This window comes from Nothoprocta perdicaria, unplaced genomic scaffold (assembly GCF_003342845.1).
Source record: "Nothoprocta perdicaria isolate Ctin4 unplaced genomic scaffold, notPer1 scaffold_100, whole genome shotgun sequence".
NCBI classification, from domain to species: Eukaryota; Metazoa; Chordata; class Aves; order Tinamiformes; family Tinamidae; genus Nothoprocta; species Nothoprocta perdicaria.
The window spans coordinates 340927-362798 of record NW_020454095.1 but is presented as its reverse complement, the minus strand read 5'-3'; the positions used below and the strand labels follow the sequence as shown (position 1 = coordinate 362798).

General features: G+C 48.6%; 1 protein-coding gene across 1 annotated transcript in view; it reads right to left on the bottom strand.

Annotated features, from left to right (window-relative positions):
* IGSF3 (immunoglobulin superfamily member 3) overlaps positions 1-21872 on the bottom strand; it is a 105342-nt gene that overhangs the window by 72188 nt on the left and 11282 nt on the right. The window contains exon 2 of the mRNA XM_026040337.1: positions 4574-4951. Within this exon, the coding sequence (XP_025896122.1) occupies positions 4574-4951 (378 nt within the window). The remainder of the gene's footprint in view (positions 1-4573; positions 4952-21872) is intronic.

The following is a 21872-nucleotide window of genomic DNA, read 5'->3' as shown; positions in this document are numbered from 1 at the left end:
GCTTGATTCCCTCCCTCCAATCACTTTCATTCTGAAGAAGAGCTCAACATTTCTTGGAGTGTGGATTAAAGAAGATATGGTCATAAAAGTGTGGAACTTCTGGAAAGGTTAAACTGGGATCCTACTGTTACCTAAGTAATGGCACAGACACACAGCGCACAAATAACTCACTGCAGAGACACGGAGTGCAAATCTGCAATGATTCAGGTATCCTGAAGTAACTGCCACATGTTCACTGTCACCCAAAGGCATAACCAAAGCTTATTTGCCCAAAAACTTAAAATGAGACACACAGACCAGTACCTTTGGTCACTCAGAATCACAAAGATTCACAACCTGAATTACTGCAGAGCAAATTTGTCTTCTTCCTCTACTTCAGGAGATATTAGGACAGGGTTAATAACATGACACTATGGAAAATACTGCACCCTGCTAGTGGTGATGCTGCATAACTGAGACACCGCTTTCCATCACCTGCAAACTCCTTGTCATTCCTACCTTCTGTAGAAAGAGGAAGAAGAGCCCACATACTTCTTGCAGATAGTATGGAGCARGTCAAGACCATGCACAGTCCCTAGCTCCCTCATTTAACACATATTGWTTGCAAAGGTTCTCTTCAATATGCCAAATGTCTTCTCATTTCAACCGTAAAGCCAGAATTTCCATCACTAGGAGCCCCGTGGGTGAAATTTTCAAAAGCAGTCAAGTCTTCAACCGTTGCTAAAGGAAGGATTTACTTCCCTTAACAGAAGCTGCCTAACCCAAGTTAAGCATCTAGGTTCTCTCCATAATCAACACATAGAAAGATGAAYCTAATTTAAACAAGGGTGGGCTGCTCTCCAGATGTGCCCCTCTCTTTCCTGAGTACAGAAAGTGYCTCAACAAGAAGCCTAGACATGGGYCTGATGCTAGATGAGTGTGGTGCCACTCATGAGCTTCTAAAAATCTTCTCCCCATCTGTGAGTAGAAGAGCATGAATTAGGTCGAGCAATTTCATGTCAGCCTTGGGGAATTAAACTCTTAACAGCTGCTCTGAAGGCAAACAGTGGAGATGCAGACGTTGTACGCGAGCTAATCCTTTCTCCTAAAGCAGCCATGGTCCCACTGCATGGGATCCTATGGCTCCTAAAGCAGTCATAGTCCCACTGCATCCTGCAGAGCTGCACCTATTTTTTCCTGTCTCCCTCAGTACCGGCAGTTCAGTTTGAGAAGGCAAAAGCTCTTCTTCCCAACATGTCTCTCAGCCCAGACATAACTGCTTCTTCCCCTCACCGCAGCTCAGGAGGAGATAACTAGCAGCAAGATAGGGCAAGAAACATTCATTTTGAAACAACCAATATGTGAAATGGAGACTGGCGAAAAATACTRAGACACAACACACACTTCCCCACACTTCAGGGTAGAAGGCCCCTGAGACACGTTACTGCTCTCAATCCTARCTTCTGCAAGATTAGCACTCATTTTGCAGACCTAAATTCAAGTCAGTGAAGACAAGAGTCCCACAGAGTGCCTCAGAGAAGCTTCTTCTTCCGGCACTGGAAACATTGAGCCCACTGAGGAGCACTAGATCCAGACCTAGATCCCTGATCAACAAAATAGGATCTTGGAAAGACAGGCCAGAAAGGGAAGAGGAATAAGCAAGAATGCTTGCTGTTCAYCGTGTGGATAGAAGCACACTTTCAAGTCCATCTTGCACCATCTTTATAATGCTTTATTACCAGGGGACTGAAGACCCCTTGATATGTAGCCCTCAATACTGCTCAGAGAGCCAGAGCAAGGGCCCATCACAGCTGTCTCTGCTGCAAGCTGAGRTACCTCCATGCTGACAGGACTCCAACTGCAGCCACCAGCGTGAGGCAGCACCAGCATCCCAGCCAGCACCCAAACCTACGGAGTTCCCCGCCAAAATCTCCAGCTCTATCACCTGGAGTGAGCAGGGTGGGAGGAAAACAAAGTAAAACACAATCTTCCTTCAGCTCCTCCCTCAAACCACAGCACCAACAGTTCAAAAGCTCCCAGAACAGCARCTTGAAAATCAACACTGCTCCAAAGCCATCCATTTCACACATAAATGGAGAGAATGGAGATGCTAACAAACCTGCCTCCCTCCAGGCTTTTCTCCTGCCAAAAAAGAGCCACTCAATCTAATGACTCAATTAAAAATTCATAACTGCATGAAAGAAAAAAAAAAGTTTGGTTCTGTTTCTGAGAAAATGAGAACAATAATTCTCATTTAGCCCTCATGCTGCTCTTCTTGACTATCATACACAGCAATGAAGCAGGTCTGAAAACCCRTGACCTGTAGCTGAGAGCTAAACCCCGGGGAAAGCTGGGGGGTGCTCTCCGCAGCCTGCAGACACACGAGGGCAGGAGCCTCTCTTGCTACAACCAGGTAAGTGGAGGAAAAGGGATTTTTACTCACTCGGGTTAGTAAAAGCCCTCCCTGCATAGCTAAAACATACGGATGGGGCCGAAGGCAGCACCAGTTCAAGCTAACGGAGACGCAGGGAACTACTGCCCAATTCCTTTTCCCTTCCAAAACGGGACAGAAACATCTCCACAGGCTCCCAGCACTCTCCAAATCAGCCCCGTTGCCCTGCTGTTTTACACTTGACAGTCACCACAGGCTGCACACGCCAACTTCTGCCACCAGGCTGAAGGGGCAAAGGCAGCTGCTTTCCAAGCACAAGCGGGGCTGGCCGGTGACCACACTCGGAGGCCACACTCCTCCCTGCTCCAGCTGCAGGCGCCTCTGGAGGGCTGCACAGCAGCATGGGGCACGGGGCACGGAGAGGGGGCAAGGCTGGTGAGGCAGCGTGGCCGTACTGGCGCAGGCTGCAAAGGTTCCCTAGGGGTCTCTCCGAGGTGGGCACTTCCAGGACGCGGAGGGCTTCGGAAGAGCGTAGGGTCATGGGCCATCACAGCAGGCACTCTGCAACATTCAGTGACTCAACCATTCAGTTGGTCTCAGGGTTTAACCTCAGTGAATGCCTATGCAGAGGCGCATATTCAAAACTTAAAGTGGCCTTAAATCACTTCCAAAGTGAGGTTTTGGAAAGGAATTAAACTAAATCAAATTAGRGCCATGAATTCTGAGCAGGAACATCCATGAAGGGGCTTAATGTGTTTTAACTAATCCCCTGAAAGTTATTTTAAATTGACTTCTCTGAATAAGTTATTTGATCTGTTTATAGATTAAATATATATCTTTCATGAACTTTATTAAAAAAAAAAATCAGAACAATTTCCTTGAGGATCTTTGACATACATAGACCCTTAAGTGTATGACCTGAAGGCACTGTTCATGGATGTCTATGGTGCTGAGCCTCAGGCTGCACATGCCTCATTCTAATGGCAAGGGTAGCAGAGAGCAGAAGCACCTCACCCAGCAAACCTACRGTGGCCACCAAAGAATCTGATGTCCTAGGGTTAAAATCCAAATAGTGCCACCTCCCTGTGCCTCCAGTMCACCTCCATCAGGGGAAAAGCTGAGGAGGAGCATGGCCAATCCCTTCTGCCCCCATCAGACAGGCCAGCTAGCCCCCAGATCCTCTTCAGGCAAGCTTCAYCACCCAAGCTCCCCACAGAGCCCACCAGCAGATGGGTAATTCAGCCACTGCGCACTGCCCAGCTCGGGTGATTCTGGAGCTAAATRAAGCTCCTTCTTCGTAAGGTCTATGCCTTGAAGGCTAGGTTCCAGCACAACAGCAAGTCATGGRGTGCAGCTCCCTGGCAGGCACACATGGTCACAAACCTGCACTGCCACAACCCCACCCTCACCTATGGCCCTCTCTTCTGTGGTGTTCAGTTTTCAACAAGTTTACCTCCCTAAAGTGGCTTTCTGGGGCAACACTGACTCAGATTGCTTTGAACAGGAAATCACATCTCTAGACACATGAAGCAAATCACATAACTCAAAAAAGAAAAAAAAAAGGCATCTAACTCTTACTTAAGGAAGTTGTTCACTAAAATTAAATGGAAAAGCAGACATCTAAATAACTGTTTGAGCTCCAGCCCTTGGGGCTTCTCCACCCTGGGAAGTAGTGTGGGAGAGTCACTCTGCCACAGCCGCCTCTGTTGACACTTCCAGAGGTGAACAAGCCAAAKCACAAAGAGGTGGTGAGCSTGGAGGAGRGCTATTGTGATTTAAATTCTCCCCRGGCTCCCTGCACAATGGCTTTCCTGTGTCAACAGGGCTTGAACCTGCAACACCCCAATCTCTCTGACCTGTAAGTCTGAGTAATGAAGCGGGTGACATGCCAAAGCTACACAGAGTGCTTCTGGGGCACCTGAAAGACACRGCTAAGAAAAGCAAGCCGATCACCTGGGGGCTTAAATTAGTTATACAGGTGTTAGGGAACAGCTTTGGGGGCCCTTTAGCCAAAAAACCTGATGAAGCAGTTTGAGAACCGYTAGCTGCACAACACACTTCAGATCCTACTCAGTTTTAAGACACAAAAAACAACGGCAAGCCTGAGAAAGTCCAAGGAGAGAGTCAGAGGCGCCAGGCAAACGCTCCAGTTTTCCAAGCCTCTCCAGGAGCCGCAGCGGCCGCCCGCGCCACGAAGCTTACCCACGAGGGTCATCTTGGCGCTGTAGCTCCCGAAGTACCTCTCGTCGGTGGTGGGCGTGTGGCACTCGTACTCGCCGGCGTCGCGCTCCTGCAGCTCGGCGATGTGCAGCCGGGCCGCGTCGCCCTGCAGCCGCTCCACGTAGATCTCCCGGCTGCGCACGCGCTGCGTGTAGATGGCGTAGGGGAAGGAGGGGTCGGCCGTGCTCACGATCTGCACCTCGCGCTCGGGCGCCGACGGCAGGTAGATGGACCACTGGAAGTTCTGCTCCGCCGGGCCCTGGTAGCCGCTCACCCGGCACCACAGCGTGACGTGGGAGCCCTCCGTGCGGTAGAGGGGACCCTCCTGCACCGTCACTTGGCGCTGCGCTAGGGCCATGCCTGTGGGAGAAGAAGAGCCACGCGTGACTTTTTGGCAGGTTCCCCCTCATTCATTTCCCGGGGYCATGGGCAGGCTAGCATTTATCAAGGCCCGTGTCAGTGATGGAAGCATGGGGACATTGCCACTTCGGCTGCTGCCCATCCCGGAGCCACAGCAAAATGAAGAGCAATGGGGCACCACATCATCCCCAATAAGGCACTGAGGGCCAGCAAGCTCTACAGGGCAATGCGAGGAGGAGGGCACACTTGCAGAGACTCACCAGTTGAGCTACGAGGCTCGAGTGCCAGGTGATACCTCAAGGAGTTGAGGGGACAGCTCAACTGCATTAGCATCACATGCCCATGTTCCTACTTCACAGGCAGGGGGGACACTTTTCACTTCAGCATCATTCGACTCGCATGACAGCYGTGCGAGATAAGGTCAAGCGCTGCTCTCGCCAGCAGCCAGGTAATGAGCAACTCGCTGAAGAGCGAGCAGACAATCTCCAAGCAGGACCAAGCGGCCCAGCAGCTGGTCCTGAGGCAGCACTCCCACTTTTCTACCCCTTCCATCATACAACAACCAATTTTTCTATGGGGACATTTGGCAAGACAAGCCTCCAGACCCCATTTCRAACTCAGGATATTGCATTCTGTCAAAGCAACCCTCCAGCCAAGGAGGAGATTTTTTTTGAGTTTTTGTTTGTTTTTTAAACTATGAAAAAAAAAATGGTTTTGAGATAACATAAAACCTTGCCCTGGTAGTGATAAGAGTCCAGACAGAAAAAGGTATTATGCTACACAATACGAAACCAGGCTAGAAACTAAAGCTGACAAAGCTTGACTTCCAATACTACTCTTGCTCCTTCTCCCAGTCCCTCCTGCAATAACATCTCCTTTAAAGGTTACCTGGCTAATTATTCTGTGACAAAAGAATCTTTAAATAGACAGTAGTTCTATATAGAGTATATAGTGTACATATGTCAGCAGCTCTATACGGAGCAACGTGCTCCACGGGGAGAGAAAGATTTCATCCTTCCAGCTGCCCGCAAGCTGCTGGCACGTGAGCACAAGCAGAGCAGATGGACAGACAAGACCCAGCAGCCACTCATGGTGCCCGTGCCCGCGGAGCCGAGGCGAGGAGATCCCTACCCCAGCAGAGGCTCATGCACGCCATGGGCGGCCGCGCTCCTCCTCGCCGTCCCCGTGTGAGTCTGGTTTACCTGAGCGCAGCACCTTTCCTCCTCGCCAGGAAGCCTGCTTACTGCTTCACAAAATCCTGGTCTTTCTCCCCMAAATGCAGCACTCCTTCTGGACCCACCTTTCCATTGCACTTGTAAAGGCATCCCAGGAAATGCCGCATCTCCAGTGCTGCAAACTCCATTTGAACGGAGTATATTTAGCACAAAACACAAATAACTAGACTTACTGGAGGGAATGGACCTACTACACCCTCAGCCTTCCTGCCCCTGGCTGCTGGAAATCAAGARCAAGTATTGCACACTGGGCACACACAAACTCTTGCAGGCAGGGCTGCTGCATGGAACAAAGACGAGATGACTGCAATCTGCTGTATTTTTGCACAGATTATGGATGGATGGCCCTTGGGCTCGTGGCACATTACCAGCACAGCCCTCCAGGGGCCAGATAAATTACAGCAATCTGTCTTGTTTGTTGCTACATCAAAGGCTCTGAGGTTCGGAGACCACGGTGGGTGTTCATCGGTTATTGAGTTACCAGCAGCATGCGCACATGGCAAGGCCAATCACCCTGGCTCCTGTGACTGCTTACTTGCAATCATAAAACAGCAATAAGCCGATTTAGAGCAGGTCCAGCATAATCACGTTTGCAAATTTTATAGTGTATGTGCGTGCACACTTTTTTTTTTTCTCATTTTAAATTGTTCAAGTCCAGAGAAGAATATAATCTTTCCAAAACTAGCAACTTGCAAGTAAAAGAAGTCGCTTAACATTTGAAGACTCAATCTCTCCCTCTGGACATCAGAGTCCAGACACAAAGTTTCCCTGAACAGACACCTTGGACTGAAGCCAGTAGAGATGGTTCTTACCAGCTTAAAACAAAATTGTGAAAAATGGGTTCAGCACATCCATCAGGCCACGCAACTGAACAGATGGAGTGCAATTCAAACTATTAACTTGGGTTCAGCTCACTGCTGCTCCAAATTATGTTTCCTTTTACTCTTTATGAAATAACGTGATTTAAGAGGCGGACAGGGAAAGCTAGCACGTTTAAAGCTAACATGGAGAGGAACGGCAGGAGCAAACACTCCCACACTGTTTGCTACACCAATCTCTTCATCCTGACGAAAGATAACCGCTAGAGCCAATTAACATCCAGGATGTTGACAGACTCTGCGCTTGCCTTGTAAGGCCAAAGGACAGACTAAACACCACAATCTTTGAAGTGAAAAACTATTTTTAAAGCGTGAAGGCTGGGATATTTACTACACATGCCATATGTATTACCCCATAATCAGATTTTTGCAGCCACATGTAGCCTTGCTGGAGTATACTGCATGCAATAATACACTTACAACTTCACTACAGTGCAAACACGCAAGAGCAGACATTAAAAGCTGCACATACACACAACATTCRCTGAGGGTATTTGGGGTTTATAGATTTGGCTTTTGAGGCGATGACTTCAGGCTCTGAATGCAGTACTGGTGTTGCTGCATGGGGACTCTTTGAGGAGCTCTCCAACCATCCAGCCGATCAACATTTTATCAGAGGCCTTCCTCAGCCCATTGGCAAGATCCTGTGGATCGGGGACCCACAGCACAGACCTCCACACCCTGATGCACCCAGCCCTCTGGGGGCAGTCAGATTCCACCCCTGTCACGGGTCAGCCCTAACACGCTCTCCTTCTCCCCTTGCCAAGGGCTTTCGGATGCTGCCAATAACTCCACGATCAGAGGTCCCGATATAGGTTTAGAAGAGATGCAACTCCTGCATTCTTCTCACTTTTGGCTTCCTTGCCTCTGCGCAGATTGCTGCAGGTTCCCACCTTGCTCTGCCCATCCAGCCAAAAGAGGAGAGTTCCCTATTTTCTGCTCCAGCTCTAGGAACCAGCTGAGGAACAGGAAAAGCCGGTGCAGGAAAAGCCCTGCCCAGTTCTAAGGTGGAAAGAAGGCAAAACTACCAGGGTTTTGCTACAACTTGCAGCAAGTTTCTGTTAAGACTCAGACCTGGGACACAAAAGCTCGTGGGTTCATTGAACGGGAGGGATTTTCAGAAGGGCGGGAAGCAGTGAGTCTGCAGYGCTCTTCCCTCTGCCTACTTGTATATTCTTGTTTAATGTAAATGGGCAGAGCACTTCGCAACACTTAAAGAAAACCCACACAGCAGAAGCAAAAATACTTCTCAAACAAATATTTTAAATGAGATCTGGAGGGAGAAAAACAACCACCCTGAGAGGCACATCYGCGATTAGAAGTCTTTTCCCCAAGTGGATAACTTTGTACACAGTGAACTGCTCGGCAGTTTTCTGGCTCTGGGAATCACTGCTCCCATGCATAAACAGTATCAAAAAATGAACATTTCTTAGTGAACATTTTGATTAACAAAATAATGTATCTGAGACCCCATTTTAAACTCTCACCATCTCCTCTCGAAGTAAGGGATGAAGGAAGAGCTTTGTGCTGCGCACTGCCCTTAGGAAGGCTCGGAGACAGTTACAGTTGGCATTTGGCTGGTACTTCATCGGCACAGCTGGCTTTTAATTGCAAATCCAATATAATTTACTGGCAATGCTAGGGCTGATATGCAGGAGATAGAGAGCCAAGAGCCACTATAAAATTAATAAGAAATGATAAGTTTGTGCATCTGCTATTTTAAACAAGGCAGCAAATCCCTCCTGATAAGGAGGGGGCATTCCCTGATGCTCATCCCCTGCAGATGAGGGCTATTGTTGTGGGCCTGGCKAGGTAAGAACAAGCAGAACAACAAGCAGGCAGCTCTCAGCACTCCTGCGGGCTCCAGTCTCTCAGGCCACAGTTTGGAGAAGGGAGACRTGTGGGGGAAGGAGGCAGAAGCACAAGCAGCCCCACAGTGAGACTCAAGGGGATGGAAAAGGTCTCTCAAGACSTCTTTGTGTGTGTCTGAACAGGACTATGGCCTTTCTCATGTTAAACACTTCTGAAAAGCAAGTGAAAAGGGGACAGCTTTTTCTGCAAGGTAAAGGGATCCAGATAGAAGAGAAATGTCACATCTGGGTTGCTCAATTTTCCATATTCCAACCAAGGCTTATCGCCTCTGCCTTCAACCTAAGGGCAAGAAGGCAGCGCTGTGCGTTCCCCCACGAGACGCACCTCAGCCAGGAGGGCTGCAGCACAGCCTGTGAATACACTGCAGCCTCTTCAAAATTTGCACCCGTACAGAAATGGCATTTGACTACGGCATCACCTAATCTTCCCATCTGGAGACACATAAAGCACAGAGCTTCATTTTTTTTCAGACATTACTGGTCACTTGCAATGCACCATTTGAAACACGCTGAAGATGTTTCATTTCAGAAAGTGCCAAACACGCATTCTCTGGGGAGGAAGGAGACCTTCAGGTCCATTTTACAAGGGCAGACCTGCAAAACTGCACCCAAGAACATTGATTGAAGGTCCATCACAAGCGATAACTGGATGAAACAAACCAAAAAAAAAGATGGCTAATCAAACAAACTCCACCACAACATTGGCACATCAAAATAATAACTAAATAATCAGAAATGGAAAGACCAGGAACCCCATGCACAAACACACTTCTCATTTCATAAAAAGTGTAGGTTACACCTAACATCCCACTCAGAGGCACCGCGGCAAGTTGCATCAAGATAGTTTATACAACAAAAGTCACTATCGACATACTTCAGCCCAGAAGAAAAATCTTTGCTCTTGAAGGGTTATCATCCTAGGTTCTTGAAGGAATATCATCCTAGCGCAGCCCTCCCCTCCACCCTCCCACCAAAAAAAGAGAGGTCTTTATTTTCCACATTTTCCATAGGGCTGACAGCTCTGAACATGAAACAGATTATGTAGCTTGAGGGCCTTTTTCCACTCCTGCAGCTTTACAGCACAATGTTCCTCACTTAAAGGCTCCAAAGCAGTATTTTGCAGAAAGTGAACTGCATGCTAATCTTAAATTCTCCTTAAAAATTACTTTGTGCCTTTGACTACAGTTATCAGCAACATTTTCAGAGTGATTCTTCTACTGCCTCTCTCTGCCCTTTGTGCAAATACATACAGTGCATTTGGGGTTTTCTTTTTGCTGTTGTTTCTTCCATTTATAGACGTTCCTGAAAGAAGTTCAGAGCAGAGCAACCACTTCCACATAAAGAATGATGCAGCAGGTTAAGGCTCTTTCATCTGCAAAAAAGGACTTTGAGGGAACCTAATAAAAGTCTATGCAGTTATATATTCCAYAGAGAAGGACAGTTGAGGATTGACTGTTTGTCATCATTTCCAGTCTAAAAAGCAAATCCCCTCAACCACACCTAATAGGATTCAGGTTCAGAACAACAGAGGGGAAGACACGCAGAACTACCTGCCTGGTGACGTATCCTGCCTTGTGGAGGATRTTTGGAGGAAGTCTGCAAGAGTTTCGATGAGGACGGGACAAACATTAAAAGAGGACTACTATACAGGCATGTCTTACCAAGGTCAGGAGACTTAAACAAACTGGAATTGCCAAGCTGTCTAAGYCAGTTCTGAAATCGTGATACAGAGCTAGGCTAACTCCTAAACCRAAGTGGTACAGCTGTTCTGTCCCTTTGCAAACTGTATTAATTGCAGACTACACTCTTCAGCCATATGGGTCACATCTGGCCTGCAGGCTATACATGGGCTATACAAGACAAGCTAAAAAAAGATTATTTCAGCTTTTTTAGCTTTTTTTTTCCTCCTGTAGAAATAYAGTAATTTAGGCTCTGAACACTGCCAGCTGTGCTGGTCCCCCCCCGCCCCCAAAACATTCAGAACTGAAATGTGAATCTGCGCTTGTACACAGAGAAGGGAAGAGGGGTGCGTTTAAGTCCTACTTGGCTAGTGCAAATTAGCACCTGTAGTAGATCGCAGGCCCTGGCACAAAGACGACAATTCAGACAAGCACTAAAGAGCGGTTAAGTCAAAACGACCGCTTCCTAGCCCACGAGCTGGTGAGATGTGCGGGGCACCTACAACCCAGGAGCGGGTGCAGGAGCCGAGTGCACCGCGTGCTGTGACAACCGTCCTCTCCTGCAGCCTTGAGGCCCACTCCAGGATCATCCTGCAGACCAGAACGGCGCAGGAGCCAAGAGGTGCCACCTGGGTGGCCCTTCTCCAATGCACAGCGCAGCTCAGGGCAAGTGCCCAAACGCCTCCGACTGCGTCTGGCTCCTGCAGCCCTGCCCCGGCGCCRCAGGACACAGCAGGCTCGTCAGCATCCTCTGCCTGCCAGGGAGGAAGAAAGGACGCTGTGCCAAAGGCAGRGAAGCTGTCAGTGGTGGCTTCACATCTCTCTGCAAGGTCCAAAGGCTCTGTTGTTTTATTGATGTTATCTGGAATTTTTTGCTTCACCCAGTCTCCCTTCCCACCTCCCCCGGCATACAAGCTCACACTCCAACGCACGCACTCAATGTGCCACTGCAGTTTGACACCATGGTCAGAGCCCCATGTGTAGGAGACCCTGGGGAACGACGGGGCAGACAGGAGCAGCCTTCAAAARCACTTTGGCTGCTGTCACTTTTAGGATGCCTTGGGGAGGGTAGCAAGATGGGCTATCTTGCAACGCACTCTTCCTCATGGGTCTCCATTCCCCAATTCTCACACAGCAGCACCGTGCCCTGCACAGCAAAAGGACAAGCCCTGCTTCTCCTGAGCTACTCAGGGTGAGATAATATAATCTGAGCTCATGGTACATCTTAATTCAGAATTGGTTTTCAGACTCCCTTAGGCATGATGCTTCCCAAGGGATTGCCTTGCGTCTCCCTTCTCAACCTCTTGTGAGGATACCACAAGGCTCCTAACGAGACCATCTCTGCACTTAGTCCCTCTGCTGGGTCAGGAGAAAAGGCAGGGGCCGATACCCACAAAACGGTATTTAATTTCAAGAAGGATTTCCCATGCCCACAGCAGGCCAGCCGCTGACAACACTACCCCAGGCGGCCTCCTTCTCGCCTGCTGAAGATTAGTGTGATTTCTATGGGAGATGCCTACCACAAGAGCAAAGCAGAAGCAATCTTCTAGCWATGGGCACCTGCTATTCTCTGAAGTCTCCTGTTAATGTACACAAATAAAAATTAGGTTCAAGCTTAATTTTTGCATAAATGAGTCACAGCAGGGAAAATCTCAATGCACTACAACCTGCTGCCAGATGGAAAAAACAATGCTATCAGAAGAAAACATGTGGCACAACACCCCCTCCYCCACCATTATTACCACAAAGCCTCATTCTGAGCAAATACTCGACACTATTTTGCTTCATTTATCTTTTTGTCACACCAAGAGAGTTGACTGTACTGAGAGGCTGGTTGGAGCCACCTTCAGAAAAAGCTCTCCCCATCCTCCACCCTTTCGCTTTGATGTTTCAGTCATGCTACCAGTGGTGCCTGGTCCTGGATCTTTCTCCTCAAGTTCTACCACAGTCACAGCACACTCAGCACATGGACTGTCCTTCCTGAACAGACTCAGAGGAGCTATTCATTTCTCATCAAAATTCCTCCCACCGCTGAGCCAACTAAAGGCAGCTAAGTAGAGAGGTCAGCCAGGAACAATTTATACAATAATTGGTATGGAAATATCACGATCAGTAGGGAAATATCAAAGCAGAGGCAAACGAGACAGGCCCAGCCAATGAAGCTCTTTGTTCTTCCAACACAACTGCCTTCACTCATCTCTGCTAGCTGCTCCTTTGCACAGCCGCTCGCTGCCACAGCAGATGTTTACTGTCTTTTAAGAAAAATGTTTTCAATAAATATGAAAGAGTTGACATTTCTTTTAATCACCATAGATTGTTCTGGCCTGGGACTAACTTCCCAAGTTCTAACTGCGAAAAAGGTCTCGTACCTCTGTTATAATTACGCATCCAGTCAGACTTCCAACCCCCTCACCAAGATCAGAGCCAGTTTTTATCCTTTGGTTCTTCTCAGATCTGTTCCTTATACTGACAGGCAACTTCCTTATTATCCACACTACAGCACTGTTATTCTACAGCTGCACAATGTTAATTGTGATCTGCCCTTGTGATTTCTTCCTCTTTATTTTTAAGCCAATTTTATACTATATGAATGTCATATTATTCTAACTGCTCCTTCTCTGTGTCTAGAGCTATGCATATTAAAACACACATTTGTTTTGGTTGCACTGAATTCTAAAATTACTCTTTAAGTCAGTGTTGCTTTTCTTTGAAAAGTGATGGAGCCACATGTCCAGAAGCCAGCAACAGTTGTGGTTAGAGAAAAGGGGGGTATTTAATATTAACCAACGGAGAATGAATGACAGAACATCCATTCTGCACCTAAGTCCCTGAGCTCAGGCATCCAGGGTGCTCAAGTGCCTTATTTCATATGAGCTTTGAGGAAGTTAGTGGATCAAGTGTACTTGTGGTAAAAAGYGGATAACAACCCGTGCTAGTGTATGAGAGAAAGATGGAAATRACCATCTTAGAAGATAATACGAACCCACCACTATTCTAACTGGCATTTTTTATTTTCTGCAAAGTTGCCAAAAAGAAAACCCCTCATAAGCTGAAATCCTTGCACCCCTCAAAGGAAGTGTCAGTTCTGACTCATCTCACAGAGCTACAGAGGGCTCAGGTAGTACTTTATGCTCTCTTCACAGGATGGCCTCTACTTTAAGTACAGAATCTATTTAATCAATTATTTCTCTTCCTCCAGGGTCAGAATAGAAGTCTCTCAACTCTCAGATCTGTGATCTCTTTATATACCCTCTTCATCATTACTCTTATCATCATGGCAAATATATGCAAGCAGAAGCTCCCTGCAGATTACACTTATACTGAAAAATGCAGGCAGGAAGTGTCGATTTTCCCACCTATTACTTGCAACTGGTGCTCCTCCCTGTGCCTTGGCCTTAAGGATTCTTCCCTATCATCCACTGAATATCTGTCCTGGTGACTTATATAGCATTACTGCAGGTTTGCTTAAGCATCACCATACTTTTACAGCAGCATTTAGGGTGGCCTGGCTTAAGTACCTATGTCATTGCTTACTTTTCTATCTTTGAAGGAAATATAGTGATGGCTTCATTACTGCCTTTCCAGCACAAACTTTGAAGACCAGAAGTCTTCACGGTGCTCATTGCAAGGTGCTCAGGTGCTCATTGCAAGACTTAGTATGACCCTATACAACAAAAAAGTCTTCCAACATCTACACATGCTTTCTCGGTTCTTTTAAAATCTTTTAAGCTCTTAAATACGTATAAGGACAAACCATTTAGTTCAGCATCTCTAGTAGTGCCCTCAGAGCCCTAAAAGACTCAGCACTGTCATGCTAGTGCGAAAGCTATGCAGCGCCAACACACATTTCAAATTGCTGAACTTTAGATGGTCTGTGTTCCCAAGCTATCAAGAAAGAAAAAATAATGAAATTGTTTGAGCTACAAAGCTAAGTAGGAAATTTTTGACATAGTTCATTATGCCCTGCAGCCTCTGAATTTCTTTTTATTATCATTCTATTGTGCTCAGGTCCTACATGTTTAACAGTCAGGGTCAGTTTTAGAATTGTCAAACATTATTCCCCATGCAATCACTCACACGCAATAAGAAACTTGGCTCTGCTTCKCATTCAACCACATTTTAATGTCACTTCCTTTTTCATTTTTCTACATGCTCTGCAATCACTCCCACTACTAAACAACAGAGACTGCCTCGATTATTACTGTAAAACAACTCGTAACTTCTCAGATGCTTAAAACATTCTCCCAGGAGACAGTGTGGAGTCCCACATCTCACCTTCAGAATATCATTGCCAAAAGGAATAGTATTTAATACAGTCTCTTATTAAAGGAATTTTCTCTCTTTCAAGAAGATATTTTCCAAAGTACTTCTGATCTATAAAGACCCTTGTTTCTGATCTTCCCCCAAGCTTCCTTTTCCTCAAGGAAAAGAAAGCTTCTTACTATGTTCATTTTSAATGAGGGGCAGAAAGGAGCACACTCAAGTGCAGTGCTCTCCATTTATCTCTGAAAGAAACTTTAGTATTTTGGCTCTTCTTTTTACACTTCTGGAAGTTGCTTGTCTGGCTTTTCCCCTGTCCTTTTCTATGAGTAACTCCAGGCCTTCCCTTCCCTTACTCTGTTAACAATAACGTTTAGGAGCTCTGAATTTCTCTAGGGTCTTTACTCTCACGCTTCTTGTTCTAGGTTAATGTAGAAGCATCTTCTTCCAGCTTCAAGTCTGCATCTTTGTATAGCCATCTATTGCTCATCCCCAAATCATTTGCTTTCTAAGAAGAGACACTTCATTTGTTAAACAGAATTAGAAAGCTTTGAAGAGCTGGCGACAAATTATACTGGGTGCTGTACATCCCCCTCTCCTACTTTTCCTAGCCTTTATCCATTTGGCACTGTCTTCATCAGTTGCTCTGTGATTCAGAGCTGCCTCCCAAAGGACATAGGTCCTGAGCACTTCAACTGTACTCTTCAGCATCTGCATCCTCATCTGTTTTTGTACACACAATTCTGAAAAAAAGAGAGCCCTGTAAAGAGATATAAAGCATAGTATCTAGAAATGAAGACAGCCATAAGACATCTCTCCTATTTCCTTTTAGTATGTTAAAGAAATATTTATTCCCTTCAGCCATGGCCATTAGCATGAGAATATTCAATTTGCAAGACAAAGTTGCCATCTTGTACCTTTTCTTCAGCAAAGGCAGCTTTCTGGTAAATAGCAAATGAAGTTATTTCCAAAGCCAAGTGTAGCGTCTAGAAGACATGCATTTATCTATAATGGTTTTTTTCCCCTCCATCCCATCACAGGATCACAAGAATGCAAAGCACRGGCCACACAACCACAATTTCCATTCTCTCCCCAAATTCTTCTGGTTTTGTCTGTGTTCACTGCGCGCCAGCAAGACGCTGTCTCACACAACCACCGTGATTCATAACTATTGTGATTCAGTTAGAGACCATCCCTGAAACGGAGACACAGACCCAGGGAGCCGCTCTGGCTACCTACCTCTTACTACCAATTAAGAGATCAGAAAACTCTTTGGCTCTTTACAGGCTAATTTATTAGTTTGACAGGCTGCAGAGACTTTCGGCAGTCGAGGATCGCCTTTCCAAAGGGAGGCCAGGTGCTTCCTGCCATTTGGGAAGGAACGAAAGAGATGCAGAGCATTTAGGTCACTACCGCATCCCACGGGAAGAAAGGCCTGCTCCTCCCGCCCCGCTCAGACCCAGCCATAATGTGATCCCATTGCCAAGGAGCAAGGAGGAGACTCGCAGGCGAAGGGCTGTTGCGGGGGGCCTGCACGCCCCGCTACCTCAGCGCCAAGCACATCTATAGGGAACAGCCCCACTGTGCGAGCTCCCGCAGAGGCAGCGCTGGCAGAAACGGCCTCCTCCTGAGGAGCCTGCGTGAGAAGGGTGGGCTTACTGCGCACTTAAGCTGATCTAAGGCCCAGCTGCCGTGGCAAGAAGCTCTCTTGCTTCCCCACTCACTCTGCTCCCAGCACATCTCTGCCCATACGTCACCCCCTAGCAAGCTGAAAGGGGAACAACCCAAAGAGCGAGCTGCTTGTTTGCACTGAGGAAAAGAGCAAGAACACGTTTTCCCCGGGGGGTTACGGGGTGGGGGCAGCACCCTGCCTTCCACGAGCAGCTGGGCCATTGCATCAGCTCGAGGAGCTGCTCCTTATRACAGGGGCAGCAGATGGATGGAGAGAGGCAGGGATGCAGGCGGAGCGGCTCCACGCGGCAGCAAACGCCCGCAGGGAGAGGGCGGAGGCCGAGTTTCCGACACGCCCCGTGGCAAAGCCAGAGTGCCCCAGGCAGCAGGGCTGCAAGGGGCTTGCTGCTCACTGCTCCCTAGGGAACGGCGGGTGGGAAAAAGGCAAAAAAAAAGGCAACAAACCTCCCTTTTCAGGCAACAGCTCTGCCTCGCTGAGGCTGGCGCAGCCATTTGGAGGCCCAGGGTCTCCCCAAGCGCCTCCGGACTCGCTAGCTACGCGTCTCAGGGCCTGCAGGGCCCTCCCCTCCACCCTGGGGCTCTGCTCCCATCAGATCTGAGTGCCCTTGGCCGAAGGGCTCCCAGGTTACCCGCCAAGGGGAGGCAGAGAGAGGCAGCGCAATGGGACACGCCACGTCTCCCTGAGAAACCTGCCTAGGGATACGTGGCGAGAGGGGAGGGCTGGGAATTGCAAACCACACATGGAGGGCAGAGCCAGGCTTTCACTCGAGGTGGAACGAGGGTGCAAAGGGCTTTTACGGGGGAGACAACAGTCTTGCCATTGACAAGKCAGAGGGGAAGGAACCAATTTAAGAATCCACAGGAATGGGAATGAAAAACAAAAAGGACAAGTTTCAGCTGCAGAGATGGACAAGAAGCCCTGGCACTTATAAGTCTCTAGCAGAAAGAACCAGGCAAACATGTGCACACATACAGGCAAGGGCTACAGATAGGTCAAGGGGCTTTCATCTGAGCATAATTATGAACCTGTACCATCCGCAGAGTGACACCAGTACAATTTTTGTAAGTGAGTAATGTTACCCAGGGACAGCAAATACAGGAAGAGGAGGAGAAGATCAGAGAAAGGGTTCTGTAAAGCTGCCCAAACCTCTGCTAGAAGTAAGAGAAGGCAAAAAACAAGGGGACTAAGAGGAAATTATTCCACGAGACAGCCTAGAAGTGGTTATTGTGAGGGCAATTGCATGTCAAGGAAGATAAAAGACAGAGCATGACAGAGAGGGGAACCCTTGCAAAGTAAATCATGGCCACAAACAGAGCAGGCAGRGGTCTGGGCTGGAGCTGGGAAGTAGGAGCTCCAGATGGGGCAGCCCACAGAGCATGAGGGCACAGAGAAGCTGTTAAAGGACAAGGGAGGGATAAGGCAGGTTTGCATCAAGGGGGYGAGGCCAAGCACAGCAGAGAATAAAGAGAGGTGGGGGAAAATGAGCTGGGAATCGAAGCAAAACGGCTTGAGGATGGAGGTGAGAACATTTGCAAGACAAGGAGCAGCAGAGCAGCACACCACCGGGGTCCGGACAGGCTTTTGTCTGTCCACTGCTACTCTTTGGAAAGTCAGTCAGACTTGAGGAGCAAACCTGAAGGTGGAAATGGGGCTATCAGGCCTGGGGAAAAAAAAAAAAAAAAAAAGTCACACTGCAAAGCAAAAGTAAAGCCATTTATTAGGAACAAGGCAGAAGGAAATGAGCTGGGGTTCTCTGTGATGGGAGGCCAGCATGGTGACAGGACCCGCGCCAGCAGCACGCCACTACACAGCAGCAGGAGCAGAGGCAGCAGATGGTGGGGCTGGGAGATGGCAGAGAGGGCAGAAGGTATCCCAGGAAATGGAGGGAGATGCCAATGAGCTGGTGATGGAAACAGCTATGAGGCCAGAATGCCAACAGACAGGATAAGGAGCAAGCCACAGGGTGCAAGAGCAATGGTAAGACCAGGGAATGGCAGGCGAAGTCAAGAAGATGCTGTGGAGAAGAAGAGAGTCGGCTGAAAACCAAATGGCCACCAAAGGGTGAGCRCTGGCAAGCCGCATGCTGGCAAGACTGGCAATCCATCACCGCCGCAGCGGGATATGAGCACATGGAGAGCAGCGCCACCAGCTAGGGAGCAGCAACAAGAGGGGTCACCTCAGTCTTCAGCGCCATCACCGAGAACTAAGCACGAGATGGAACGAAGGGGATGTGCCCTTAACCACAGCTGCCACTGCCACCTCGCCCAGTTATCCAGAATGTGGGAAACGCTACGAGTTTTGTTTTCTAAGGAGTTCATCAGCGCCGTAACACCACACCCCAAGCACAAATGCAGGCACCCTGCYGCACACCAGAGCACGATCCCAACTCCTGTGCACAGAGCACATGTCTTCACATGGCTAAACAGCATTTACCTCTTAAAAAAAAAATCTTTCCTAATGAATTAAGAAGGGGGTAGGGAAGGGGCAAATCCCTCCCTCCTCTGCCAGTTTCTAATCCCRGAATTTAGGCCGGAGGAGGATAAGATGGATGCAGAAGTTTTGATCTTCAGCTACTTATTTAGCAGAGCCTAGGCCCTTCTGATGAGGGAGTTAAGGAAAGGCTTACATAGCTACAAGGGAGAGAAGCTTTTTATTTATCTGATTTCAGCATACCCAAGTTATCAGACTCTAGAGGAATTCAATTAACGAGAATAAAACTCTTGTTTGATGCAAGTCAGGAAGGGTTTTTTCTCTGTAAATAGCTACACCCCAGAGATTTTACGCTGATTATAGGCCCTAACAGTGACTGACTGATGCAAGTTAAACCAATACAGCAACCACACCAAAATGCCACACACGCTCCAGGCCCGMCAGAGATTGACAAACTGAGGGAAGAGCAGCATCAAGATGGGGAGAAGAAAGAAAGGGAGATGCAGCCAGGGCCAAAGAGCAAAACGAGCTTCAGAGAAAAGAAATCCCAAAGGGGCTGCTGCTACCCCTCCTTCCCAGTTTACTATAGCACCTTAAGTGCTCAGAGCTGGCACAAGCTGCATTCAAATATCTTCTAGCATAGCTTCAAACACACCTTCCTGTGACAGGCATGAAACACTAAGGCCGTTTTATGGATGCAAGGTTGTGCAAGCCCCCAAGACAAGGCACAGTTGGCTGCTCAGCCTGCTCTTGGTGCCTGTCCCAAAGCACACTCAAGCCATCCAGCTCCTGTGCCCAAGGCTGCTGCCACCCAAAGACAGGGAGGCATCCAGCCCAAGGCCTCCACCAAGGCTCTCCCACAGGTCTGGTAGGTGCCAGGACAGGGCCAGCTCCTGCTGAGGCCGCCGGGACCATGGGATCCACCCGGGCTCTGTATGAGAAGGAGGCTGCAAGATGGCAAGCCAGGYGAGCTCGCTGCCAGGCACCAGTGCTGGGCTAGGGACAGCAAGGACGAGGAAACGGCTGCTCGTGTCACCACCAATTCCTATCAGCAGGCAGGCAGCTGTGCCGGCAAAGCGAGCAGCGCCTGGGAGGTTTGCTGCCTGGGAAGATGCCTTCAGTTGCGGTTGCTACAAAATACGAGAGAAGGAAAAGGAGGCAATTTGCCTTTTTTCCTTACTCCCCTCCACCCCTTCCCACCCTGCAATTTAACAGCCTAGAAACTGTAGCGCAGCAGAGTGCCACGTYTGTGTTCGAAAAACACGGCTGTTTATAAAACATTTTCAGCTCAGGCGGCTGTTTTGTAGTGGCTTAGTGCTAGGACAGATTTCGTTGGGCACATAAATTTAAAGCAGAGCCCTAGCTCATCAGGAGGTGAAAAACTGATAAGACTTCCTGAGCCTTGGTCTCAAGACAGGCCACAGGGGGTGYGTTAGCTGTCTCCACTCCGGATGGAGATAGAGATGGAGAAGCATTGATGCACGGATAAGAGGTGTCATGCCGGCATTCCTGACTCCAGACGGGACCCGTCCCGCCAGGCTCCTCCAGGAAGGGGCTGGCGGTGCAGTAGAGGACACCACTGGCCGAACAGTGTCCCCATGCCACGGAGCGGGGTGAGGCAACCCCTTCTCCAGCTAGTGTTGTTGGGGTGTCAGCAGGCAGCCTGCACCCATCAGCGTCAAGGACAACCACCTCGCTACACTCTTCTTTTCTAACCAGGATGTCTTCAAGGATTCCCTTCCTGAAAGGCTCTGGACCCACCGCGGGGATGACCAGCCAGGCACGCGAGCACAGAGCCAGTGCCCCAAACTGCAGAGTGTTGGCACAGAGAGACCCGCAAGGGCRCAAGCAAACACAGACGGCTGCCCTAGTGCACCCAGGCCAGCCATATGGCCAGCATGAGCACCCCCCGGCCGTGGGGCAGGCAAGGAGGCACCGGTGCCCCATGCCACTAGCGCCGCACTGCGCGCGCAGTCTCAAGGGAAACCGCTCCCGAGGTCCATGGGCAGCAGCCACGCTGCGAGGGAAGCACCCACCAGAGCACAACCGCTGGCTGGGACACATGGGAGAATGGAGGCACCGAGGTCAGGCGACCACGGAGCGAGACAAAGCGGAGCCACCGCGATTTCCACCACCGCAGAAGGGTTTTTCCATTTTGGCGGGGGTTGTTCTTTTCTTTTTTTGGCACTTTTGCCATAGCACTACAATGCTGCTTTCTTCCCGCTTACAGGAAGACTAGAAACCACCAGATTAGGTGGGAGGGAAGCTGGAGAGAGCTCCTGCTGCAAAGTGAACTTAATTTTACAAGTCAGGCAGTGCTTCACCAGTGCCGCCACACATCTGAGCATTAAAGGAAGTACTAAAAAAAGTAAGCAAAGAATAAGGACTGCAGGAATTCATCCTTGTCAAGTATGATCATTAAGGAGTCATGTCCTTCCCAAGAGGAAAAAAACCCACAGCTACAAGTGATCTGTTTTCCCTCCTAGCCCAGCTCACTGCCCTGCCAGCCTGTTCGGCTGGGCACTGCTCACGCATCACACTCCAGTCTAGCAGAGTGCACCAACTAAACACAACCAGTCTCCTCCCGCAAAGGCAGGACTGACTGACAGACCTGAGCGAGACTGGAGGCTTAACCCCGAACACCAGTGCAGCACTGGGTCAGGCTTCAGCCCAGATTAACCACCACCAGCCCYGTAAAAGAGGGAGAAGGAACGCCAGCCACACTAGGCACAGCGGAATTTTACTAGGATAATCCTCTGATAAGTTTGCTTGGTTTTAAAGGAAACAAGGGACACAACAAATCACCAAAAGGCTGGGAAGTAAACACGTACTGCACAATTCTTCTTTTACAAACTTTTTCTTTTAAATCCTCCCA